The sequence below is a fragment of the Lepidochelys kempii genome, chromosome 17, assembly GCF_965140285.1.
Source record: "Lepidochelys kempii isolate rLepKem1 chromosome 17, rLepKem1.hap1, whole genome shotgun sequence".
Lineage (NCBI taxonomy): Eukaryota > Metazoa > Chordata > Testudines > Cheloniidae > Lepidochelys > Lepidochelys kempii.
Genome location: NC_136396.1, coordinates 21891386 through 21918341, shown reverse-complemented (window position 1 = coordinate 21918341; position 26956 = coordinate 21891386). Strand labels below are relative to the sequence as shown.

The following is a 26956-nucleotide window of genomic DNA, read 5'->3' as shown; positions in this document are numbered from 1 at the left end:
TTTCAGCTTCTCTACATCCTTTCTATACGTTGGTGACCAAGACTGGACACAGGACTCCAGCTGAGGCCTAACCAGTGCCAAGGAGATTGGTACAATCACCTCCCATGACTTGCACTGTTTCCAGGACACCGTCCCCCATTCTGTAAGTAAGGCTTGCATTCCTCGTTCCTTGATGTATCACTTTGCATTTAGGTGTATTAAAGCACATTTTGTTCGAGTGGGCCCATGTTACCAGGCAAACCAGATTGTTCTGTACGACTGCCCTGTCCTCATCATTGTTTACCACTCTGCCAATCTTTGGGTCATCCATAAATTTTACCAGCAGTGATTTTACATTTACTTCCAGATCATTAGTATAGATTTTGAATAGCATCTGGCCTAGAACCAGTCCCTGTGGAATCCCGCTAGAAACATCCCCATTTCATGGTGATTCCCCAGTGATGACTATGTTTTGAAATCTGTCAGTTAGCTACTTCTTAATCCCTTTAACAAGTGCATCCTTGAAATTGTATAATAGCAATTTGTGACAAAGTTCCTCCTCTACCTTGATGGGTCTTGCGTTTATTGGCGGATTTGTTCGCCTCGGAGATTCACAGCCGCCCTCAGTTTGGCCATTTTCGTGAACTCACAGTCCAGGTCAACCCCTCCTGTGTCTGACCAGGAGTTGGGAGGATTTGGGGGGAACCCAGGCCCACCCCCTTCTCTGGGTTCCATTCCAGGGCCCTGTCTAGAGAGCCTCCTGAAACAGCTGTGCGACAGCTACACCTCCCTGGGCTACTTCCCCATGGCCTCCTCCCAACACCTTCTTTATCCTCACCACAGGACCTTCCTCCTGGTGTCTGATAATGCTTCTACACCTCAGTCCTCCAACAGCCCACGTTCTCACTCTCAGCTCCTAGTGCCTCTTGCTCCCAGCTCCTCACTCACACACCACAAACTGAAGTGAGCTCCTTTTTAAACCCAGGTGCCCTGATTAGCTTGCCTGTCTTAATTGATTCTGGCAGCTTCTTGACTGGCTGCAGGTGTTCTAATCAGTCTATCTACCTTAATTGTTTCCAGAAAGTTCCTGATTGTTCTGGAACCTTCCCTGTTACCTTACCTAGGGAAAAGGACCCTACTTAACCTGGGGCTAATATGTCTGCCTTCTATCACTCTCCTGTAGCCATCTGGCCTGACCCTGTCACATATTATTTAATCAGAATGTCAAGTGGTCCTAACGTCAAACACCTTACAAAAGTCTAAGTATATTACATCTATGCAGTGACTTTATCAACCAAATTTGTAGTCACCTCAAAGAATAATAATTTTGTTTCATAAAATCTGTTTTCCATAAAACCATAGTGACTGGCATTAATTATATTCATATTCTTTTAATTCTTTGTCAGTTGAAGCCCATGTTGACTTTTCCATTATTTTCCTGGGATTGAGGTGAGCTAAATGGTCTATGGTTACCTGGGTTATGCCGCTTGCTCCTCTTTTGAATAGAGGAATAACATTATCACCCTTCCAGTCTTCTGGAATGTTCCTGCTATTCCAAGATATATTAAAAATTAACATCAGCAGGCCAAAGATCTCCTCAGCTAGCTCTTTTAAAACTCTTGGCTGTGAAATTATCCAGGACTAATTATTTAAAAATGTTTATCCCTAGTAGATGCTCTTTAACATCTTCCTTGGTTACCATCAGGAATCAGGGCCTGTAGCTGAGCCTTGGATCAGCTAGCTGCCCTGGAGCTGAACGCTCTGATTGACCAAACCACCTGACTGGCTGAGAGGTGTCACCAGACCTGCCCTTAAGTCCAGCAGCAGCATTAGGCCAGTGGATGCTCACTGCTTACACCTGCAGCTGTGATCATTCCTGTGCCAGCCTTGCTCCAACCGTGTTCTTCAGTTTGGTTCCCGATTCTGGCTCTGACCCTTGGTTCTGACCCCAGCTGTGACCACTGGGCCTGACTGCCCACATCATAGAATCATAGAATCTCAGGGTTGGAAGGGACCTCAGGAGGTCATCTAGTCCAACCCCCTACTCAAAGCAGGACCAATCCCCAATTTTTGCCCCAGATTCCTAAATGACCCTCTCAAGGATTGAGCTCACAACCCTGGGTTTAGCAGGCCAATGCTCAAACCACTGAGCTATCCGTCCCCCAACATGGTCCATGAGTTATTAATTAACTCTAAAGTATTTCATCATCCTCACATGATACAAGAACATCATCCTGCTTCTTTCCAAATACAGAAGAGAAACATTTATGGAACAATTCTGCCTTTCCTACATCAGTATTAACAATTTTACCATCTCCATCTACCCTGAACTCTGCCCCAGGCCCTGCCCCTGCCCCAACCCTTCCCTCAAGGCCACACCCCCACCCTGCCTCTTCCCACTCCCGCTACACCCCCACCCAACCTCTTCCCGCCCTGTTCCGCCTTCTGCCCCGAGCATGCTGCATCCTCACTCCTGCCCCTTCCCCCCCAGCCTCCTGCACACAGCGAAACAGCTGATTGCGGCGGGCGGGAGGCGTGGGGAGGGAGGGGGAAGTGCTGATCGGCAGGGCCTGCCAGTGGGCAGGAGGCTCTGGGGCAGGAGAAGGAGGTGCTGATGGGGGGCTGCCAGTGGGTGCTCAGCACCCACCTTTTTTTCCCCATGGGTGCTCCAGCCTCGGAGCACCCACGCAATTGGTGCCTATGACTTAAATACTCCTTATAGTTCTTATACCTGCCAGTCATGGATTTTTCCCTAATGTCTTTAGTGTTCCTTATCAATTTTCTGCACTTCATAAATTCTAATTTATGTCGATTGCTATCTAGTCTCCCTTTTACCATTTATCAGTTGACCCGAACAGCCAGACAACATTCAGGGCCCTGGGGATGTTCCAGCTGGAAGAAGAAATTGCAGGAGTCTGGTATTTTCTCTGCTGGAGTCTTGTTTCGTTACAGTAATTTATGAAGTTCTGCATCTGACAATTCAGGGGGAAACAAAAGGAGCAATTTCTTTGCTTTTATCCCCAAGCCTCTTCAGCCAACACCAGACCCAAAAATTCTCTCTAACTTTTCCCAGGGTCATGTGATCCCAGTCTGCAGCTGGGCTCTCTTGCTTATTGCCTCTGCTCTGTCTTACCTAACTCACACACACTTGACCTACAGCAATACTGGGCAAAAGCCCCTCTGCCTGCCCAGCGAGCCCCTTTTGTCTGAGGGATGTGTGTGTGTGGGAGGTGAGGTTGTTATGAATGACAGTTATGTTAATTGAGGTGTGTACACGCCCAATGTCAAAGAGCTTTGTGACCCATGCAGTCACCAGTGCCTCTTAGCAAAACATTGTATATCACTTTTTTATGTCTAATTGCTCCCCTCAGTTCACCACTGGACTAGACTGGCTTCTAGTCAAAGTTGTTCTCTAAACTTATTTGGGAATTGTGACTTTTGAAGATCTAATAAACTCTTCTTCAAGAACTCCTAACTGGCATTCAGGTTTTTCAGGCTAAAACTTTATTCCCAATGAATTTTGCTCATAACTTTCTCAGCTTTGGGAAATTGGCCCTTTTGAAGCCACAAGTAAGGGGTGAAGGACTCGTTAATTCAGACCCTGCGGTCTCTGAGCTACACAGTCACTGGGGAGACAAAGCCAATGTCTCTGAATGCAATATGCAAAACTACCAATGGCCAATTTTGTTTTTAAATGAATCATAGAATCATAGAATCATAGAATATCAGGGTTGGAAGGGACCCCAGAAGGTCATCTAGTCCAACCCCCTGCTCAAAGCAGGACCAATTCCCAGTTAAATCATCCCAGCCAGGGCTTTGTCAAGCCTGACCTTAAAAACCTCTAAGGAAGGAGATTCTACCACCTCCCTAGGTAACGCATTCCAGTGTTTCACCACCCTCTTAGTGAAAAAGTTTTTCCTAATATCCAATCTAAACCTCCCCCACTGCAACTTGAGACCATTACTCCTCGTTCTGTCATCTGCTACCATTGAGAACAGTCTAGAGCCATCCTCTTTGGAACCCCCTTTCAGGTAGTTGAAAGCAGCTATCAAATCCCCCCTCATTCTTCTCTTCTGCAGACTAAACAATCCCAGCTCCCTCAGCCTCTCCTCATAACTCATGTGTTCCAGTCCCCTAATCATTTTTGTTGCCCTTCGCTGGACTCTCTCCAATTTATCCACATCCTTCTTGAAGTGTGGGGCCCAAAACTGGACACAGTACTCCAGATGAGGCCTCACCAATGTCGAATAGAGGGGAACGATCACGTCCCTCGATCTGCTCATATGCCCCTACTTATACATCCCAAAATGCCATTGGCCTTCTTGGCAACAGCGGGACACTGCTGACTCATATCCAGCTTCTCGTCCACTGTCACCCCTAGGTCCTTTTCCGCAGAACTGCTGCCTAGCCATTCGGTCCCTAGTCTGTAGCTGTGCATTGGGTTCTTCCGTCCTAAGTGCAGGACCCTGCACTTATCCTTATTGAACCTCATCAGATTCCTTTTGGCCCAATCTTCCAATTGGTCTAGGTCCTTCTGAAACATGAGATTCTCCTGCCATCATGTGACTCCAGGAGGTGGGGCTTTAAGAAAAGCATCAAATGCCAAGAGAATAGATGGTGACAACAACACAAAACCCTGAGTATGGGGACTGTGTATAAGCCTCTGAAATTGGTTACAATCACAGACAGACACTTCTGCTCACATCACTGTCTGTCCTTGTTCCCCCTGCTCCTCTCCGGCTGCCCCTCTCTTCCCCCGCATTCTACTCCTGCCCCTCCTACCTTCTGCCTGTCCCCTGCCATCTGCGCCCGTCATCCCTCCTCTGCCCTTCCCCCTGCTCCTCACCCAGCTACCATGGAGTCAGGCTGCCTCCTCTTTCTCCTCCTCCCTTTCTGGGTGCTGTTGTGGGGGGTCACTAAGGGCCTGGAGGAGATAGTCTCCCAGTCTCCAGCAGAAGAGGCTGGGCAGAAGATGGCAGCACTGAGACCTCTGTGTTCCTGTCAGGTGGGATGCCAGGCAGGAACAGAACCAGAACAGGGACCAAAGTAGAGCTCGACTTTCCATCACTCCTTCCTCATCTCACTCTGAGCTAGGCTCTTCTTCTCTCCCTGTAGGATGGAGGTGCAGCGGAGTTTCATGGCTGAAGAATCTCCAGGAAAGAAATAGGAAAGGTGATGGGCATGACACCAATTCTGTTGAGCAGAGAATATTGACAAGCGGCTCGGGAAGTGGCAGCAGGAAGTGCAGAGATTGTGGCCTGTGATTCCACAGTTCAATTCTGACATGGCGGAAAAGTGGGCGAAGATAGAAGAAAGGATTAGCTGACACTGCTTTCCAGAAGACAGTCCTCCCTTCTGTAGGTGTGGTCTGTAGTTCTCATTCCTTTGCATTTGGCTGTGTTAAAATGACTTTTGTGTGAATGGTCTAAGTTACCAGGAAAACCCGATTGCTCTGTGTGACTGCCCTGTCCACAACATTATTTACCACTGCATCAGTCTTCTCGAATTTCCTCAATATTCCAAGGTTTATTAAAAATTAAGATCAGCGGACCAAAGATCTCCTCAGCCAGCTCTTTTAAGACTCTTGGGTGCAAGTAATCTAGGTTTGCTGATTTAAAAATCTAGCTGATTTAAAAACCTGCCATATGTTGTCCAGCATCTTCCTCAGTGACTAATACAATGGAAAATGCTTTGTCATCCTCAGCTGATATAATGCGTCATCCTGCTTCTTTCCAATATAGAACAGAAATACTTGTAGCACACTACTGCAATTTCTGCATCATTATTAATAATTTTACAATCTCTATTTAGTAATGGGTCTGCTAAGATTCCCCCCCCTCCCCCCCAATATATAGTAAAAACTCCTCCTTGTTTTCCTTAGCTCTACCAGGCATGGATTTTTCCCTGATGCCTTTAGCTTTCCTTTTCAATTTTATGCCCTTCACAACTTCTAGTTTATATCAGTTGTGATCTGTTTTCCCCCTTTTCCATGTGTAATATATTGAATTTTTATTTCTAATTTCTGTCCTTACTTTGCCACTGACCCATGACAGACTTTTACCCAAAGTTGATCTCTTTCTTCTCTGTTGAACCATGGCTTTTTGGCCATCAAATACATTCTTCTTAAAGACCTGCCTATTTTCATTTGCATTTTTTAAGTCTAAATTGTTCCTCCCAACCAATTTTATTCCTAAATTAGCTTTCTGAAGAGCCAGGCTGGGGTGAGGGACTCATTAACTCAGATCTGGAGTGTGTGAACAGCACCCTAAACAGTCATTGGGGTGACAAAGCCAATGTCTTTGAATGCAATAAGCAAAACTACCCAGCATGGCCAACTTACTTTTTTTTAAATGAAAGGTGAGATTCTCCTGTCATCACGTGACTCCAGGAGGTGGGGCTTTAAGAAAAGCACCAAATACCATAAGCCCAGACTGGTGATGACAGAACAAGAGTTGGAAACCCTGAGTATGGGGATTGTATGTATGCCTCTGAAATTGGTCACAATCACAGACAGACACTTCTGCTCACGTCACTGTCTGTCCCTGTTCCCCCTGCTCCTCTCCCCCACCTGCCTGGCTGCTGCCCCTCTCCTTCCCTGTATTCTACTCTTGCCCCTCCTAGCTTCTGCCTGTCCCCTGCCATCTGCTCCTGTCCCCTGCCATCTGCGCCCGTCATCCCTCCTCTGCCCTGCCCCCGGCTCCTCACCCAGCTACAGTGGAGTCAGGCTGCCTCCTCTTTCTCCTCCTCCCGTTCTGGGTGCTAGTGGGGGAGGGGGGGTAACTGAGGGAATGGAGGAGACAGTCTCCCTGCTCTCATTTTGAGTGCCCGGTGTCCCAGTCACCCTCATTAGCTCTGCATATCAGTTGCAAGAAAAGCCCTGCTCCCCCCCTGCAGCCTGGAACTGGAGTATGCTCAGTACAGATGAAATGTTCAGAGAGTTTAGCTGCCAAAGTCTATCTAGTTGTTACTGAGCCTGTGTGAACTGCGATCTTTCCAAGGCTTAAAACTGGGCCAGATTTGGATAGGTTTTCATGAGGGCAGCAAAAGGCACCTCCCTGACACTAGGGTGTCCCACCTACCAAATTTCCATTCCCTTCTCCAAAGCATGGAAGTTCTAAAGTTGATGATCGTAAATTGCTATCACCCTTGTCTTTCTCAGACCTCACTCCCCCACTGCCTGTCTTCACCTCACTTTGTGTAAGCTCAGACATATATTTGTAAATTGCTTTTAGTTTTCTTGGCCTAGAAAGGGGCATGGACCCTTATAAAGCAACATCATTATTAATAATAAGAGGTGTCTTTCCCAAAAAGGATCCAAATTAACAAATAGGCAAACACAGGACATTCTTATAAAAATATTTATTCTTCATAATCTACGTTCAACATTCCATCAAATCATAGAGCTCAATATGACAGGAAATGTTCCATGTGATATAAAATATATTAAATAATCTTCACATTTGAGATGTGAATGGAGCCACGTCATGTGACCTGCCCCCAAACCCACATGTACTAATCTATAAATAGTACACTATTTAGCTCAGGTTTCAGTGCAAATTAAATTTCTTAAATAGATTGAAATAATATTTTAAATACATTTCTATACTTCAGGTTATTTCCACTAAGTCAGCCAGTGGCAATAACACTAGATGCATGTGCCCTTTGATCATTAACACTTTCATTGCTGGGCAAGGCGTGGTCCCTGATCTGTCCCCTGCTCCGCTTAGTTCAGTTCCAAATTGGTCACGTACTCCTGAACCCAGTCCTCTTCGGGGTTAGCACAGACTTCACGGCCCTTCTTGGTGATAAATCTGCAGAATGAAAAACATTTGGATTAGAACAAGGGGAACTTTGTGAGTGGAGAGAACCAAATGTCTCCCTTTAAAACCTCTCCTCTCACTAATACCAGTTACACCCAGATCTCGTAGATTAGGGGAACATTTTCCAAAACACCTATGTGATTTAGCTGCCAAAGGCCCATTCTCAGAAGTGATCTAGCCACATCGGAGCACAAGGTCCATTGACTTTCAGTGAGACTCAGCTCCTATGTGTCTCAATCACTTCCGATAATGGGACTTCAATGTCTCAGCAGCCTCGCGCTTTTGAAAATTGCACACCCGTCATCTGTTCACTTCTCTTTCTCTGGTGAAGTCTCTGCCAGAGCCTACCCTCCTTTCTACATTCCATGGGTCTTAAGAAACCTCCAAGGCCAGTAACTAGGGGACACAAAAAATCTCTCTCTCTGTCCCAGGGTCTGACGTTTGTACTTACACTATGGCTGTCCGGGAGCACATGCTGTTGGTGTCATAATAATCCACCACCAAGCCGCGTGGGATCTTCCGGGATGTGTAGGTAAAGCAGCAGGCAGTCGGGGGATCGGAGCCAACTGAGAGAGACGGAGACAACAAACATGAGTGTGTGCTGAACTGTATGCAAAGCAAAGCCTCTCTAGCAGCCTGGGGGACGTGGGACAGGGCAGGAAGACAAGACTTCCAGCTGTAAGGAGTTGGGATAAGGAAAGGAGGTGAAAGAAGGAGGCAAATGGGAGAGATTTTCCTCCAATAATTCCTTCCATCCTTTCCTCTTTCCTGGACACACCCAGGCCTGAAAGTTCTTGTCAGATCTTTGAACCACCAGGGCTCTCCCCTCCCCAGAAGAGAGCTCCTTGCCCTGCCTCAACCACCGAGAACCTGCTGGCTAGGAGCTGGCAGGAGGAACCATCTCCAGGCTATGACATTTCTCCTTCCTTCTCTGAAGGGAAACACTGAAAGAGAGGAGAGAAGCTGGACTTACTTGGGGCAGAGGAGGCCAGGGAGCAGAAGGCAATGATGAGGAGAATGGCAAGGGCCACCACCGAGACCTTCATGTTGCTGTCGGGTGAGGATAAGCGTCAGGAGCAGAAGCAGATCAGGGACTCTTGAACGCTCCTTCTCTGTCTGATGCTGCATCCAAGGACAATCTGTCTTTTTATAGGCGCTCAGGGGGCAGAGCGGAAGGTGATTGTGAGGGAATTTCCAGCATGGTGGGGCAGCTGATGTCATGGTGCCACTATGCTGACAGCAGAGGAAACTGAGTGGCTGTGAAGGGCTGAAAGCTGAGTCATAACTCTCTGTTACTTCACCAGCGAAGGGGAGGAACTGTCTTGAGCACGATTCTTTCATACCCTATCTTTTGCAAATACGCCTCAAAACACAACACCGGGCCTTTTGATCTTCTCACAACAATGACAATCACCCGAAGAGACCCACAGGCCCAGCTGGGTTCCAAATAACCATGTTCGCTGAATACACACAAAACTGCCATGCCCAGCTCACTCCAGAAACACAGAACACTGTGAGTATTCCTAGACGGCTCCCAAACTATTTAAGGGACACTCCCCAATTCCTCCTAAAGTAAAGGACATAAAAGCTATGATTATTGTTATTTTTCTATTAACTTTTTTTAATTTTAAAAATAATATATATAGCAAAAAACTAACATAAAATATACACAAACTTCTCATGACACATGCACTTCTCATACTATATTAACCATGTGCTATATATGCTGAGCTATGCTTTAAACTTTTAATTATATATAATATCAATGATTAGCATATAAATCAGTGATTTGTGTTGCACAATTTACAAACACATTTTGCTTATAAAAGTTCAATAGTTAAAGAAAAATTATTAAAATCAGATGGAGACTAGAAGCAAAATTCAGAGGAGGGGGCTGGAGACAGAGAGGGAAAGAAATGGGTAGAGAAGAGGGGGGCCCATACATTTCCATGGTGGCCACCCTGATGACGTCTGTGCGCCAGTCTCCCATTGTTGGTTGCTTTTTGGATTTCCATTTTTGGAGGACTAGTCTTTTAGCCATTATTAGTGGTCTGCTGAGCCAAATTTTTCCAGATTTATTCAGCTTCCAATGACCATCCATTGGGTTTACAGGTACGTGCAATACCATTGCAGTTGATAGGAAAAAAATTAACTCTGCAGTTTAGTCCTGCCCAAACCACAGGTCTAGGTTCATTCCCACCAGCTGCATCACGGCACCAACATCCATCTGACTTAGCAGTACCTGTTTTGAAGATGGGTCCAATGCATCCTCCATGTGATTTTCTGCTGGATTAATCGTACCCAGAGGTCAAAGGAGCCGTTCAGAACACTGGCTAAAATGTGTTCCCATTGGTTAGCAGAAAGTAATTGTCTAGTTCCTCTTCCCATTGTTGTTGGTTTTTTTTTCTGGCCCGGTGTGTATACAGTGTTGCCATAGCTGTTGGAGAAAGGAAAGCAGTTTCTGTGGGTCAGCGGTACCGAAGACATCGGGCCAAACAGCTGGGAGATGGCATGTTTACGCTGGATATATTGCCACTCCTTCTTAGGCTCTAGATTGAACCTTGCTATAAATTGACTCCCAATAAATTCAAAATCCCTTCCCTAATCCGATCTGGCTGTTGATGGGTTGTCTGCTGTTCAGTGTTTCGAGTTATCGCAGACAGAGGGCCTTGGTGTGTACAAGGGGGTCATGTTTCAATGTAGTAGACGTCGTACGCCAAGTATTCCTGGCTGCCACAAGGGTTGGTAATTGCTCTTTAGGGAATCTGCAGTGTGTTGGGAAGGGTAAAGGAGCAACCAATTCTGCTCCCAGCTGGAGCCACCCCGTGGCTCTGCAGCAAGAGGGAATGAGCTGGGGTTTGGAACGGGGCCTATATGAGGAGAGATTAAAGAGACTAGGACTTTTCAGCTGGGAAAAGAGGAGACTAAGGGGGGATACAATAGAGGTCTATAAAATCATGAATGGTGTGGAGAAAGTGAATAAGGAAAAGTTATTTACTTGTTCCCATAATATAAGAACTAGGGGCCACCAAATGAAATTAATGGGTAGCAGGTTTAAAACAAATAAAAGGAAGTTCTTCTTCACGCAGCGCACAGTGGAACTCCTTGCCTGAGGAGGTTGTGAAGGCTAGGACTATAACAGGGTTTAAAATAGAACTGGATAAATTCATGGAGGTTAAGTCCATTAGTGGCTATTAGCCAGGATGGGTAAGGAATGGTGTCCCTAGCCTCTGTATGTCAGAGGGTGGAGATGGATGGCAGGAGAGAGAGCACTTGATCATTACCTGTTAGGTTCACTCCCTCTGGGGCACCTGGCATTGGCCACTGTCAGCAGACAGGGTACTGGGCTGGATGGACCTTTGGTCTGACCCAGTGTGGTCATTCTTATGTTTTTATGACCTGTGTTTCCCCACCATGGAGCTTCCATGGTTTGAGAATGGAGCAAATATTTCAGATGGTGTGACTTCATCCTGGAGTCAGGGAGAGACACAGAGCTGCGTTGATATGCCACATTTTGATTGTTTGGGCAGATGCAGCCACCATTCACTAAAATGGAGGGATGGAGAAGGAGGTAGTGTCCAGTGACTTGGGCATTATACTGGGATGTGGGAGACCCAAATTCAAGTCTCCATATCAGGCAAAGTGGGGATCAAGCCCAGGTCTCCACATCTGAAGTAGGTTCCCAGATGTTGGCCCAGAGGTTACCAGGAGGCCTGGTCACCACCACCACCTCTGGTGTTTTTGTGACTCTACCTTGTCTTTTCCTTTATTTTTAGCAAAAAGGTTAAAAAGATGTCAAATGAAGCACTTAGTTCAACCCAAAATGAAATTTCACCAATTCTTTTGATTTGCTGAACAGTCAGAAGATTTTTGGTTTCTTTGCGTTGAACTGATTGTTTTTTGTTTGGAATTGCCAACGACTAAAAAACCAGCTATTCACACAGCTATAATTTCACAAGCAGGAATGTTTGCAGAAACCGAAGCAAAAGCGTGCGTGAGCACAATCGACTCCATGTCGTAATTAGAAGTCACCGAAATAATTGCAAATAATTTTTCTCATCCTTTGCCCTGCTCCAGTTGTGACACAGCGTGAAACTCGGGGATGCCACTTTCACAGTTTTTAATCAAGAAACTGTGTGCGAATCTCAGCTTTTGCTGAAAAAAAAAAAGAAAAGAAAAGCCCTCAGGATTGCAGAGAAAAGATTGAAGATGTGAAGTGAGTGTACCCGAGAGGCTCAGGCAAAGAAAAAGAAACCACCACTGATTATTTTAAATCTTTGGGTCTGACTCCTGACTGTTGAATGCCTGATTTTCGCACTGCTGGAGACTGAAACCAAATAGAAACAGGAAGAAGCTCTGAGAATGAATAATCAGGCCAAAAGAGCTATCACATCATGAAAAGCGAAAAGCAACTCCCAAGGTTCTGCCATAATCCCATGACTTTATTGAGGGAACGCCTTCAAAATTTGCAATTTCAATAAATTCAAAATTGCGTTTCAGTCCCAGCCCAGACTGCACTAGATACTGTGTCTGATCTGGAGATTTTTGAACCACTAACCCCATTAGTTAGTTAGTAGTTGCATAGTGCTTTGAAGCGTGCTATATGGAGAAAGGATGATCATGTGTTTAAGGCACTGGAATGGAATTTAGAAGATCTAGGTTCAATTCCCGACTCTGCCACTGATTCCCTAGGTGACCATGGCCAAGTGGCCCAGATCTTCAAAGGCATTTTGGCTACTAACTTCTATTAAGCGCAAATACCACTGAGAATCTGGGCCCTGATTTCTCTGGGCCCCAGTTCCTCATCCGTCAGGTGGGGATGGTAACACAGCCCTACCTCACAGGAGGGAGGGGAGGACACACGAATGAATGTTTGGGAGGTCCTCAGATAGTACACCGACTGGGCCAGGGAAGTACAAAGACAGATCTAGAAGTACTAAATGGAGCTGGCTGGAATTCCACCATGGGTGGCAGGTATCCAAGGCCAGGGGAGGCTAACCCTCCCCTAACCCGGGCAGTGGCCCTGCCCTCGCTCCCCCTCTCCCAGGAAGCTGGTGGGGGCTCAGCTGGGGCTGGCAGCCTGGAGCTCAGGGCTCAGGCTGGTGACCAGGAGCTGGGGTGGCCCCAAGGTGGCCAGGGGGTCGGGACAACTGGTGTGGCTGGGGAAGACCGGCTGGGGCTCCTCCGGGGGGTGGGCACGCTTGAATCTCTGGCCATGGAGGGAGGGAGGGAGGCACTCGGGGGTACGATGGGCAAGCGGATGGGGCCTTGGGTGGAAGGGGTGTGGCCGGGGGGCTAGCTTCCCCAAGGGTGGGGTTCACCCACTGCCCATGAATTCCACTGACATTCTCAATGAATGCTGTTATTGGTTTTCAACTTAAAAGTTTTTTTTTCATATTTGGCAAAGAATTGATTTCCCCCTATTTCAATCAGCTCTGGCGCTGAGTGTCTGCAAGCAAATCCTGTGCTCAGCTCAGAGCCTGCACCGGCTCCTGCCCACACAGCGGGCGTTTTCAAAGGAGGCAGGCCCAGTCCCTCCGACCTTGCACTGGCGAGATTCCCACTGGCATTGGATAAAGGCAGGATAACACTGATGTCCTGTTGATGATCTGGCCATCGGTGATTTGCACGCAGTGTCAGAGTTCTGCTGTTTTGTAGGCTCCAAAACCTCTAAAATAAAAAGCAAAGAAAAACAAATGCCCAAAATAAATGTGGCTGGACAAAAAAGGGGAAGTTTTTAGTGTGTTGCACTGAGATGGGTGAATTGAAGAAGCTGCTGAAGAAGGATGTGAGATCGCTCTGTTATTTATAGCAGGTTTCAATGTAAGGGGATGAGAATTGCTCTGAAGGGAAAAAGCCAAAAAACTCCCTGGATTCTGAAGCAGATTCTACCATGAGATGTGTCTGAGGCCTGCTGTATTAATTTGCATGGACTATATGGGCCCGAAGAGTCAAAGGTGTTCCCATGACCCTGAAACTGTCCAACACCAAACAGTTTTAAACAAGGTTTGGGGTTTGGTAGACAGAAACCTCAGTCTGCTCAGTGCCCTGGCAAACTCACTATTTAACAATTTTTTAACCTTTTATTAAAGATACAGCAAAGAAGGAAAACCAGTTAAAACCTTTGAACCAAAGTAAAGCTGTCATGTTAGCACTAGACCTTCTTCCCTTTCCTTTACATAACGAGCGTCTGTAGAAGGAAAAAAAGCCAGTGTCTGATGGTCCCAGATGGTATCAAGGATGGTCATAACTGTCCTTTTTGGGGCAAACAGACGGCATTAGTTGAGACGGGTGCCTAAAGCAGTTGTTATTGCTGCTGTTGTGGAAGACTGATCCAATTTCCTAGAAGACAAATCAGGACAAACCTACACACAAAAAGGGAAAGAAAAAGCGAAGATAGAAAATTCAGTTTCTGTCTCTGGTGTTGACTCACACTTGTGTAAATGGGGTCTGGATGAGCTCTCCCCTGCCATCCAAACTGGGGGGGAAAGATTTCAGAAGCAGATTGTATTTGCATAGACATGCCCACTTTGCCTAGGGGCTCAGCAGATGGAATTGCTTTCCCAAAGTGATCCACTGTGGCTGGTGCTGGGTTACAAACTACCTTAGCGTTGAGTGCGGGGATGATGAAATGCTGTTATCCCTATTGTATGAGTAAAGGGAGGCAGGACTGTGCTTAACCTGCCCTGAGTGAGGGGGTCGCCCTTAACGGGCTAACTCTCTTGCTAAGCAGGGGTAGGGATGCCAAATCCCAGTGAAAGAGATGGGGGTAAACAAAGGTGTTCTTACCCAATGGCGTGCTCAAAAAAAGAACTAGATAAATTTATGGAGGACAGGTCCACAAATGGTTGTTAGCCAGGATGGGCAGGGATGTGTCCCTAGCCTCTGTTTGCCAGAAGGTAGGAATGGGTGACAGGGGATGGATCGCTTGATGATGACCTGTTCTGTTCATTCCCTCTGGGGCACCTGGCGTTGGCCACCGTCGGCAGACAGTGGTGAGGCCTCATCTGGAGTACTGTGTCCAGTTTTGGGCCCCACACTACAAGAAGGATGTGGATAAATTGGAGAGAGTCCAGCGAAGGGCAACAAAAATGATTAGGGGTCTGGAACACATGAGTTATGAGGAGAGGCTGAGCGAACTGGGATTGTTTAGTCTGCAGAAGAGAAGAATGAGGGGGGATTTGATAGCTGCTTTCAACTACCTGAGAGGTGGTTCCAGAGAGGATGGTTCTAGACTATTCTCAGTGGTGGAAGAGGACAGGACAAGGAGTAATGGTCTCAAGTTGCAGTGGGGGAGGTTTAGGTTGGATATTAGGAAAAACTTTTTCACTAGGAGGGTGGTGAAACACTGGAATGCGTTGCCTAGGGAGGTGGTGGAATCTCCTTCCTTAGAAGTTTTTAAGGTCAGGTTTGACAAAGCCCTGGCGGGGATGATTTAATTGGGTATGGGTCCTGCTTTTGAGCAGGGGGTTGGACTAGATGACCTCCTGAGGTCCCTTCCAACCCTGATATTCTATTCTATGACAGGACACTGGGCTAGATGGACCTGTGGTCTGACCCAGTCTGGCCACTCTTATGTTCTTATGTGGATTCTACTTTAAGAGTCCTGGACAGCGTTCGACCCTCGCTGCTCCAGTGTTTAAAGAGAGAGCTGATTGGACTCCGTCCAGGGTCCTTGTTTCTGCTTCGCGATGACTAGATCTGAAATCACTAGTGAGCAGTCTAGGAGCTAAGCCTGAGACCTGCTATGGGGACCGTGTTGCAATAAAAGACAACGAAGAGGCAGTAGCACTGAGGTTCCCCACTGGTGCAATCACTAAGAACTGGGCTAAGAGGGGGACATCGCAGAAGTGGCAGGGAGTGGCAAGCAGCAGCAGAGGTGGGAGTGAGCAGCCGGGGGTGGCAACGAGGCAAGTGGCAAGCAGTGGCAGACATAGCAGCAGCCAAGAGGTGGCAGCAGCTACAGAGGTGTTGCTTGTTGTCCCCCCACACCCTTTTCAGGGGTGGGAGGTGAACACCCATCTGAATGCATCGCTGAACTCTGGGTCTGCACTGACTAAGGCCAACCAATTGTGAGTGGGGTGCAGCAGAGCGAAAGGGCACAGCCTATTAAAAGGGACATTCATTCATTGACTTTTCCTACCACGAAGTGGGAAACGGAGGCAAAGGCCACTGTCCAATGTACTGTGGGGTGGGTGTTTGCTTAGGGTTACATGCTTTGAATAGTGGTTGTGGTGTTTTTCCAAATAAAAGCTCGGTTCCCTATCCCTTTTAACACACAGTTTATTTTTGTTGTACACAGACTCAGTGCTAGTGAGAGGGGAAGTGTGACCTCTGAGAGGTGCCCAGGGGTGGTGTGTAATTTCCCCAGGTTCCTGGGTGCAGGCTCAAGCTGGTTCTGTTTTGTATTGTTAAGAGGAACTCCCAGATGCTGAACCTTGCCCTTGTTGCTGCTGGCTACACCTGGCAGAAGGGTTACGCTTGCAAACATTGCTGCTGGAAAAACACAGGCCCGGCACACGGTCTTCCTAGTCACTCCAAGACCTGGCAATTTGTACCTGCCTGGGGCTGTTGAGGGCATTGCTTTTAGCTACCTCTTTCCAGTCACAGGTTTACAGTAGTGTTGCAACATATACTGTCTTGGCCAGCTAAACCAGACACTCCTAGAATCTCAGGGTTGGAAGGGACCACAGGAGGTCATCTAGTCCAACCCCCTGCTCAAAGCAGGACCAATCCCCAATGTTTGCCCCAGATCCCTAAATGGCCCCCTCAAGGATTGAACTCACAACTCTGGGTTTAGCAGGCCAATGCTCAAACCACTGAGCTATCCCTCCCCCCCTCAGACAAAGAAAATAGGGAAAGAGAGGAAATAAGATAGGGAGGGAAAAAGAGACAAATGGGGGACTCCCAGCTGGCCAACCCTCGCGTGACGCCGTTTATAAGAAATCTGATAAAGGACCAATTGTCTAAGAGTGCTTGCACTGTTCATTGCTCACCATGGAGGAGATTGCAGGATGGCTGTGTTCTCCCTTTCACGTCCAACCCTCAACTCTTCCTGTGTCCCAGATTCTCCACCTCACAGATGCCTGATCACCCCTGGTTGTGATTGTGAAGAAGCAAAGAGGTGGGGGGAGGGGATACACAACTTGATTTCCTTCGCCTTTGTAGGTCACAACCGTGTCTGTGCCAGAGAGCGCAGAGGAGTGTGAAAACCACGCACCGACACTCGGACTGTGTTATGATGCTGTGCGGGTGTGAACAAGAGCAGCACAAATGAGCTGAGTGCAGCAGGATGTGAGCTGGGCGGGTGTGCGTGTGTGTGTGTGTGTGTGTGGGGGGGGGTTGGCCCTCTCCGGCCTCTGAGAGGGAAGACGGCACGTTTGCCTCCGTGGCGTTTGGCGTGGCCGTACTCAAAGTGGGTCAAAGTCACCCTGGAGAGGCTGGGAGGTTTCTCCTGGCTCCAGAACATCCCCCAGGTGTGTAAAGGGGCCACAGAATCACAGCCAGAGTCAGTGCTCCTAGGTCGGAACTTTCCAGCCAGGAAACGTCTTGTCCCACAGTCTTGGAGACTGTGACCCTCAGTGTCCTAGTGAGGGCCAGAGAGCTGAGGAGATGCTATTATAAGGTTTGATCCTCAGATCCAGCTTAGTCCCACTCAGGACAAGACAAAGGTGCTTTAAATGGCTTTTACATGCCCCAGTCAAGTCAGCTCACACCAGCTGGCAACGGCCCCTTATGACAACCCCAGATCCCATGGTTGTTCCACTCAGACTATCCATCTAGGTACTTACCTGCCCCCATTGGAGTGCCTCACAATTGTCAGTGTATTGTCACCCCCCACCCACCCCATGAGGCAGCTCAGTGCCGTTATCCCCATTATACAGATGGGACTGAGGCATAGGAAGGCCAAGTGTCTTGCCCAAGGTCACACAGAATGTGGAAGAGCAGGAAACTGAGCCCAGGTTCCCCAAGTCCCAGGCTAGCCCCATAACCCCAGGGCTGTTCTTTCACTCTGCGAGCTCACCTTGGCAAAGCTGGCTACTGAGGGCTGGAACTGGGCCGGCTGCCCCGTGCAGGCGGGGCTGGCCCAGGAAATCCCAAGGGGGTCATGGGAGCCTTGTGCAGGGTGAGTCTCCCGCAGCACTGGGGGAGCTTCCTGGTAGCAGACACCTAAGAGCAGAGCCAGGCCAGCTGTGGGTGGCTAGTTTGGTTCAGGCTGCGACATGTTTCCCATCTCTGGAGCAGCTTGTAAGTCAAGCTGCTTTGCTGTTGTTGTTCTCTCTAAAGCGGATGGAGCCCAGCTCACCCCGTGCCTGACTCCAGCTCTCAGCCTTGGCTCTCATGAATGTTTTCACTCCCCTCAAAGGGCTTATTGTCCAGACTGAGCTGTAACTGTCCACTTCAGATCTGTCTGCACAGACACTTGGAAAGCAGAGGGACCCCACTGTCCAGGCACCAAGGGAAAGGCACCGGGAGCCATGGGCCCTGCACATCCCAAGGGTGTTGCAGCCTAGAGGTCTAATACTTCTCCTGCTCAGCATGCACCAGGCTGGAGGCCCTGCAACTGGTGCACCCGCATCCCCTCTGGGATCTTGCAGTCTGAAGAATGGGGCTGCTCAGGGTGACCCTGGTGACCCCAGCCGCCAGGCTCTGCAGAGAGCTCGCATCACCTCCTGGTCAGTGATAGCAAAGGCGCTGGGATACCACAGGTGCAGGATGGGCACCAGACCATTGCTAGCAGGAGGCTGCAGCCAATGGAAGACTCTGCTGTCACCAGGTGGGAACCTGCATTTCCTGCTCTATCACACCCTGAGAGGGGGCCAGGGAGCCAGAGGGCTCCGTGTATTGCAGGCACACCTCACCACATCCTGCTCAGCTGTGAGACAGTTCTGACAAGTCCCTCGGAGCCTGAGATGAGTCCTCGAGCTGGAACCTGACAAAGTATTAAACCTGAAATCTGAGTGAGAAACAGCCTGGAGCTTCCCACCATTAACCGACCTCAAACCCCTGGTTCAGGACAGACCACAGGGCTGCCAAGCATCTCACAGAGCATGTCCCTCGAGCTCTGAGCCTCACATAACCTGAGCCCTTTCCCATCACTGAGGCCACGCTAGCTAGTCCATACCCACTGGCTGGGGACAGGAACGGCCGTAAAAAACCAGCCAGCCAAACAAGCCCACCATCGGCCAAGTGAAGCAAAAATGGCTGGCCAATCACAGTAGAACAACAAGAGTCCCTTGCCCCCTGGTAAGGTGCCCACCTGGGTGACCGACCTGCTCGCTCACCCCTAGACTCAGCCCTGGGTGGGGTCATAAGGAAGGACAGAAAACTTATAGGAACAAATCTCTAAGCCCTGCAGTAGTGCAGAGGAATAGGGTAGTATCCCTTTAAATAGCGTTTGAGCCCTGCAGTGGTGCACACTGTGTTTTAGAAGCTGCCCCAGCCTAGCCAGAGCAGCCAAGTACACGTAGCTAGGCCTGATGCGTTTGGTGGCTATTTGGGACCCAATGATGCTGGTGTGGTTTCTTCGCATTATTTGTGTGTAAAGAGCAAAAGACACAATCCGTTCCTCCAGGAGACACCTATTCCCCTCCATGCCAACTAAACATTCCTCTGAGCAAAACCAATAATACCACAATGCACCCTATTTTAAGGGATTAACACTCAACCCCCCCATTAAATCCTGATTGAATCATAGAAGATTAGGGTTGGAAGAGACCTCAGGAGGTCATCTTGTCCAACCCCCTGCTCAAAGCAGGACCAACCCCAACTAAATCATCCCAGCCAGGGCTTTGTCAAGCTGGGCCTTAAAAACCTCTCAAGATGGAGTTTCCACCACCTCCCTAGGGAACCCATTCCAGTGCTTCACCACCCTCCTAGTGAAATAATGTTTCCTAATATCCAACCTAAACCTCCCCCACTGCAACTTGAGACCATTACTCCTTGTTCTGTCATCAGCTACCACTGAGAACAGCCGAGCTCCATCCTCTTTGGAACCCCCCTTCAGGTAGCTGAACGCTGCTATCAAATCCCCCCTCACTCTTCTCTTCTGCGGACTAAATAACCCCAGTTCCCTTAGCCTCTCCTTGTAAGTCATGTGCCCTAGCCCCCTAACCATTTTCGTTGCCCTCTGCTGGACTCTCTCCAATTTGTCCACACCCTCAATACACACTTGCCCTTTTAAATAATTTCTCACTTTTCCTTTCTATTCTCTCATCCCCCCAAACAACCCTGCCTCAGTTATAAAGTTATAAAGTGCCCCGTCAACCCAGGAATAAGAGAAGGTTAAGGGGAGACTTGATCATGGGATATCAGTACCTACATGGGGAGAAGATTGCAAGGACTGGATTAGAATTCAAAACAACCTTGACTATTTCAGAGCAGCTCTCCAATGTAACAAAATGAAATTCAGTAAAGGCAAATGCAAAGTGCTACACTTTGTTTGGAAAAAAAAAAAAAGCGAATGCACAACTACAAAATGGGGAATAACTGGCTAGGCCATAGCATGGCTGAAAAGGATCTGGAGGTTACAGTGGATCACAAATTGAACCGGAGCAAACAATGTGATGCTGTCGGAAAAAGGCAAATATTCCGGCGTGTATGAACAGGAGTGTCATACCTAAGGGTATGTCTACACTACGAAATTAGGTCGAATTTATAGAAGTCGGTTTTTTTGAAATCGGTTTTATATATTCGAGTGTGTGTGTCCCCACAGAAAATGCTCTAAGTGCATTAAGTGCATTAACTCGGCGGAGCGCTTCCACAGTACCGAGGCAAGCGTCGACTTCCGGAGCGTTGCACTGTGGGTAGCTACCCACAGTTCCCACAGTCTCCGCTGCCCATTGGAATTCTGGGTTGATATCCCAATGCCTGATGGGGCTAAAACATTGTCGCGGGTGGTTCTGGGTACATATCGTCAGGAACCCGTTCCCACCCTCCCTCCCCCCGTGAAAGCAAGGGCAGACAATCATTTCGCGCCTTTTTTGTCTGCTGCCAGCCAAAGATGTAAAGGATAGATGGAGTGGGTCAGAACAAGAAATAGACCAGATTTGTTTTGTACTCATTTTCCTCCTCCCCTGTCTAGATCACACTGCAGTCAGTCACAGAGAAGGCGCAGCGAGGTTAATCTAGCCATGTATCAATCAGAGGCCAGGCTAACCTCCTTGTTCCAATAACAACGATAACTTTGGTGCACCATTTCTTATTGGAACCCTCCGTGCAGTCCTGCCTGAAATACTCCTTGATGTACAGGCACACCCTTTGTTGATTTTAGCTCCCTGAAGCCAACCCTGTAAGCCGTGTCGTCAGTCGTCCCTCCCTCCGTCAGAGCAATGGCAGACAATCGTTCCGCGCCTTTTTTCTGTGCGGACGCCATACCAAGGCAAGCATGGAGGCCGCTGAGCTCATTTTGGCAATTAGGAGCACATCAAGCACCACACGCATTATCCAGCAGTATATGCAGCACCAGAACATGGCAACGCGATACCGGGCGAGGAGGCGACGTCAGCGCGGTCCCGTGAGTGATCAGGACATGGACACAGATTTCTCTGAAAGCATGGGCCCTGCCAATGCATGCATCATGGTGCTAATGGGGCAGGTTCATGCTGTGGAACGCCGATTCTGGGCTCGGGAAACAAGCACAGACTGGTGGGACCGCATAGTGTTGCAGGTCTGGGACGATTCCCAGTGGCTGCGAAACTTTCGCATGCGTAAGGGCACTTTCATGGAACTTTGTGACTTGCTTTCCCCTGCCCTGAAGCGCATGAATACCAGGATGAGAGCAGCCCTCACAGTTGAGAAGCGAGTGGCGATAGCTCTGTGGAAGCTTGCAACGCCAGACAGCTACCGGTCAGTTGGGAATCAATTTGGAGTGGGCAAATCTACTGTGGGGGCTGCTGTGATGCAAGTAGCTCACGCAATCAAAGATCTGTTGATATCAAGGGTAGTGACCCTGGGAAATGTGCAGGTCATAGTGGATGGCTTTGCTGCAATGGGATTCCCTAACTGTGGTGGGGCCATAGACAGAACCCATATCCCTATCTTGGCACCAGAGCACCAAGCCGGCGAGTACATAAACCGCAAGGGGTACTTTTCGATAGTGCTGCAAGCTCTGGTGGATCACAAGGGACGTTTCACCAACATCAACGTGGGATGGCCGGGAAAGGTGCATGACGCTCGCATCTTCAGGAACTCTGGTCTGTTTCAAAAGCTGCAGGAAGGGACTTTCTTCCCAGACCAGAAAATAACTGTTGGGGATGTTGAAATGCCTATAGTTATCCTTGGAGACCCAGCCTACCCCTTAATGCCATGGCTCATGAAGCCGTACACAGGCAGCCTGGACAGTAGTCAGGAGCTGTTCAACTACAGGCTGAGCAAGTGCAGAATGGTGGTAGAATGTGCATTTGGACGTTTAAAGGCGCGCTGGCGCAGTTTACTGACTCGCTTAGACCTCAGCGAAACCAATATTCCCACTGTTATTACTGCTTGCTGTGTGCTCCACAATATCTGTGAGAGTAAGGGGGAGACGTTTATGGTGGGGTGGGAGGCTGAGGCAAATCGCCTAGCTGCTGGTTACGCGCAGCCAGACACCAGGGCGGTTAGAAGAGCTCAGGAGGGCGCGGTACGCATCAGAGAAGCTTTGAAAACCAGTTTCATGACTGGCCAGGCTACAGTGTGAAAGTTCTGTTTGTTTCTCCTTGATGAAACCCCCCGCCCCTTGGTTCACTCTACTTCCCTGTAAGCTAACCACCCTCCCCTCCTCCCTTTAATCACCGCTTGCAGAGGCAATAAAGTCATTGCTGCTTCACAGTCATGCATTCGTTATTCATTCACCACACAAATAGGGAGATGACTACCAAGGTATCCCAGGAGGGGTGGTGGAGGAGGGAAGGAAAATGCCACACAGCACTTTAAGCACAGCACTTTAAAAGTTTACAACTTTAAAATTTATTGAATGACAGCCTTCTTTTTTTTGGGCAATCCTCTGTTGTGGAGTGGCTGGTTGGCCGGAGGCCCCCCCACCGCGTTCTTGGGCGTCTGGGTGTGGAGGCTATGGAACTTGGGGAGGAGGACGGTTGGTTACAGAGGGGCAGCAGTGGCAGTCTGTGCTCCAGCTGCCTGTGCTGCAGCTCAACCATACACTGGAGCATTCTGGTTTGGTCCTGCAGCAGCCTCAGCATTGAATCCTGCCTCCTCTCATCACGCTGCCGCCACATTTGAGCTTCAGTCCTGTCTTCAGCCCGCCACTTACTCTCTTCAGCCCGCCACTTACTCTCTTCAGCCCTCCACCTCTCCTCCCAGTCATTTTGTGCTTTCCTGCACTCTGACATTATTTGCCTCCACGCATTCGTCTGTGCTCTGTCAGTGTGGGAGGACAGCATGAGCTCGGAGAACATTTCATCGCGAGTGCGTTTTTTTTTCTTTCTAAGCTTCACTAGCCTCTGGGAAGAAGAAGATCCTGTGATCATTGAAACACATGCAGCTGGTGGAGAAAAAAAAAGGGACAGCGGTATTTAAAAAGACACATTTTATAAAACAGTCGCTACAGTCTTTCAGGGTAAACCTTGCTGTTAACATTACATACATAGCACATGTGCTTTCGTTACAAGGTCGCATTTTGCCTCCTCCCACCGCGTGACTACCCCCTCAACCTTCCCCCCTCCCTGTGGCTAACAGCGGGGAACATTTCTGTTCAGCCACAGGCAAACAGCCCAGCAGGAATGGGCTATACTGAGTGTCCCTGAAGAAAAGCACCCTATTTCAACCAGGTGACCATGAATTATATCTCACTCTCCTGAGGATAACACAGAGAGAGAAAGAACGGATTTTGGTTGAATGCCAGCAAACATACACTGCAATGCTTTGTTCTACAGTGATTCCCGAGTATGTGTTACTGGCCTGGAGTGATAAAAGTGTCCTACCATGAAGGACGAAATAAGGCTGCCCTCCCCAGAAACCTTTTGCAAAGGCTTTAGGACTACATCTAGGAGAACCGCAAATGCCAGGGCAAAGTAATCCTTTCACATGCTTGCTTTTAAACCATGTATAGCATTTTAAAAGGTACACTCACCAGAGGTCCCTTCTCCGCCTGCTGCGTCCAGGAGGCAGCCTTGGGTGGGTTCGGGGGGTACTGGCTCCAGGTCTAGGGTGAGAAACAGTTCCTGGCTGTCGGGAAAACCGGTTTCTCCGCTTCCTTGCTGTGAGCTATCTACAACCTCCTCCTCCTCCTCATCTTCTTCGTCCCCAAAACCTGCTTCCGTATTGCCTCCATCTCCATTGAAGGAGTCAAACAACACGGCTGGGGTAGTGGTGGCTGAACCCCCTAAAATGGCATGCAGCTCATCATAGAAGCGGCATGTTTGGGGCTCTGACCCAGAGCGGCTGTTCGCCTCTCTGGTTTTCTGGTAGGCTTGCCTCAGCTCCTTCAGTTTCACGCGGCACTGCTTCGGGTCCCTGTTATGGCCTCTGTCCTTCATGCCCTGGGAGATTTTCACAAAGGTTTTGGCATTTCGAAAACTGGAACGGAGTTCTGATAGCACGGATTCCTCTCCCCAAACAGCGATCAGATCCCGTACCTCCCGTTCGGTCCATGCTGGAGCTCTTTTGCGATTCTGGGACTCCATCATGGTCACCTGTGCTGATGAGCTCTGCATGGTCACCTGCAGCTTGCCACGCTGGCCAAACAGGAAATGAGATTCAAAAGTTCGCGGTTCTTTTCCTGTCTACCTGGCCAGTGCATCTGAGTTGAGAGTGCTGTCCAGAGCGGTCAGAATGGAGCACTCTGGGATAGCTCCCGGAGGCCAATACCATCGAATTGTGTCCACAGTACCCCAAATTCGAGCTGGGAATGTCGATTTAAGCGCTAATCCACTTGTCAGGGGTGGAGTAAGGAAATCGATTTTAAGAGCCCTTTAAGTCGAAATAAAGGGCTTCACTGTGTGGACGGGTGCAGGTTTAAATCGATTTAACGTTGCTAAATTCGACCTAAAGTCCTAGTGTAGACCAGGGCTTAGACACGGGAGGTAATTGACCCACTCTGCTTGGCATTGGTGAGGCCTCAGCTGGAGCACTGGGTCCGGTTTTGGGCACTACACTTTAAGAAAGATGTGGACAAACTGGACAGAGTCCACAGGAGATTAACCAAAATAATAAAAGATTTAGAAAACTTGCCCTGTGAGGAAAGGTTAAAAAAAGCTGGGCACGTCTAGTCTCACAAAAAGGAGCCGGAGGGGGAACTTGTAACAGTCTTCAGATGCGTGAAGGACTGTTACAAAGAGGACAGTGATCAACTATTCTCCAGGTCTACAGAGGGTAGCACAAGAGGCAACGAGCTTAATCATCAGCAAGGGAGATCTGCATTAGATATTGGGGGAAAAATCCTTTCTAACCCTCAGGGTCGTGAAGCTCTGGGAGGCTTCCAAGGGAGGTTGTGGAATTCCTGTCACTGGAGGTTTTTAAGAACAGGTTAGACAAACACCTGTCAGGGATGGTCTCGGGATACCTGGTCCTAAGTGACCTCTTGAGGTCCCTTCCATCCTTATAGTTTTATGATTCTATTCCTGGCTTGGCCACAGCCCTGCTGGGTGACCTTGAGCTAGTCCCTTCATCGCCCTGTGCCTCAGTTTCCCCAGATAACAATACTTATTTCCTTTGTAAAGCACTTTGAGCCCGACTGATGAAGGGTGCTATAGAAGAGCTGAGAATCATTATTAATAATGATACACATCGGGGCCCAGAGGCAACAGCTACACCTAGAAGAACGATTTTGAGTCTCACCATGTCTATACTGCAAGCACGACCGTGGCCCAGTTGCAGCATTGCAACTACGCTGCTTCCGACATCAGCTGAAGGTTTTGTTCCGCCGGTGTAGTTAATCCACCTCTCTGAGAGGAGGTAACAGGTTGATGGAGGAATTTTTCTATCCATCGAGCTGAGTCTACACTAGGGTTGGGTTGACCTAACTTGGGCACTCAGAGTGCGAAATTTTTCACAGTCCTGAGCAACACAGCGAGGTGGATCTAATCTTTAGTGGTAGACCAGGCCTCAGAGGGATACAGGAAGGGTACCAACTTTACTGGTGATATGCTAAGATCCTAAAGAGAACTGCACCGGAGTTGACAATAAGCATTTCTCCAAGCGCTAACTGGTTTATGCTGATACACACAATTAGGCAAAACCATCTGCAATATCACTAATAATGTCACATCCTTTCTGAAAGGAAAGAAAAAGAAATCAGATCAAATTCATTTGTAATATGAATTCCATTTCCCCCTCCTCTACTAAATATTTCAGAACCTGGTTGTTCAGGGTTGAATTGAATTAATCAAGCTGTTTTACAACATAGCTAACATGGATAGCATACCGAAAGGATTATCACCATCTTCTGGTTTCTCCCTGGGCCATACGCTTTGGTCAAAGGCACTGTAAGGCCCCTGTTGAATAAAACTGTCATCTAGCCTGTGTTTAACCACCGTATTGTATTTCTGCAGCCACAGCTTCTTTCTTTGTCGCCTTGGTGGTGCTCCAGCAAGGAGTTTTGTTATGACTGTCTGCAAAGAGGTCAGGTTTCTCCCATGCACATATGGGCTGTAAGCGTAACCCATAGCCAGACAATGGGCAGGGCTCTCCTTTTTGAGCTGTGCACAATTTATTTCCTTGGATGTATGGAATCCCCAAGGCCTCATTTAGATGTGTCGGAGAAAAACACAGGTCTCGCTCTCAGGTTGAGTGCAGCAAGTCCGATACACTTTATTATCTCAAGCAATTGCACAGAGGGAGAGAGTGCCCTAGGACACAGGGTTTCCCCCACCTAGGCAGGTCTCTCCAAGATAAACAATTAGAGCAAGTATTTATACCTTTATTACAGACAATAATAAGCAACAGCTGCATATTGGTTATACATATTCCTTCATGATCTCTTATTTTTCTTACCATTTCTCTTGTCGTCGGCATTCTCTTCTTATCTCATACAAGGTCACACCGCCTCTTTCACAATTGTTTTCCACTCGCTTCGCACTATCCCTGCTTCTACAAATCTCGGGTTATTAAAGCTAGAGTTAGCCTGACTCCTGCTCAATATAGAGGCCTGCATCCAAATTCCCTTTATCTACTTCCACAGATGCATCCACTTCTTCATTTATACCACAGCGTGCAAACGA

The 26956-nt window shown here is 48.3% G+C and overlaps 2 protein-coding genes across 2 annotated transcripts; both read right to left on the bottom strand.

Moving 5' to 3' along the window:
* Positions 1–7323: 7323 nt before the first annotated feature.
* LOC140899551 (C-C motif chemokine 4-like) lies at positions 7324–8907 on the bottom strand. Its single transcript, XM_073315246.2, has 3 exons — positions 8773–8907; positions 8251–8365; positions 7324–7790 (listed from the first exon to the last, which is right to left on the bottom strand). The coding sequence occupies exons 1-3, from the start codon at positions 8843–8845 to the stop codon at positions 7703–7705; spliced, it is 276 nt and encodes a 91-aa protein (XP_073171347.2). The 5' UTR covers positions 8846–8907; the 3' UTR covers positions 7324–7702.
* Positions 8908–22738: 13831 nt separating this feature from the next.
* LOC144929533 (uncharacterized) lies at positions 22739–24551 on the bottom strand. The gene is made up of 2 exons (XM_078849296.1): positions 23869–24551; positions 22739–23280 (listed from the first exon to the last, which is right to left on the bottom strand). The coding sequence occupies exons 1-2, from the start codon at positions 24449–24451 to the stop codon at positions 22739–22741; spliced, it is 1125 nt and encodes a 374-aa protein (XP_078705422.1). The 5' UTR covers positions 24452–24551.
* Between the last annotated feature and the right edge of the window lie 2405 nt (positions 24552–26956).

Excerpts from the sequence above, each read along its gene's own strand:
- LOC140899551 (XM_073315246.2), bottom strand. The coding sequence starts at position 8,845 with ATGAAGGTCTCGGTGGTGGCCCTTGCCATTCTCCTCATCATTGCCTTC. Across the intron at positions 8,366-8,772 it reads CCTGGCCTCCTCTGCCCCAA|TTGGCTCCGATCCCCCGACT; the intron begins GTAAGTCCAGCT and ends CGTCTCTCTCAG. Across the intron at positions 7,791-8,250 it reads TGCTCCCGGACAGCCATAGT|ATTTATCACCAAGAAGGGCC; the intron begins GTAAGTACAAAC and ends TTCATTCTGCAG.
- LOC144929533 (XM_078849296.1), bottom strand. The coding sequence starts at position 24,451 with ATGCAGAGCTCATCAGCACAGGTGACCATGATGGAGTCCCAGAATCGC. Across the intron at positions 23,281-23,868 it reads AGGCGGAGAAGGGACCTCTG|CTGCATGTGTTTCAATGATC; the intron begins GTGAGTGTACCT and ends TTTCTCCACCAG.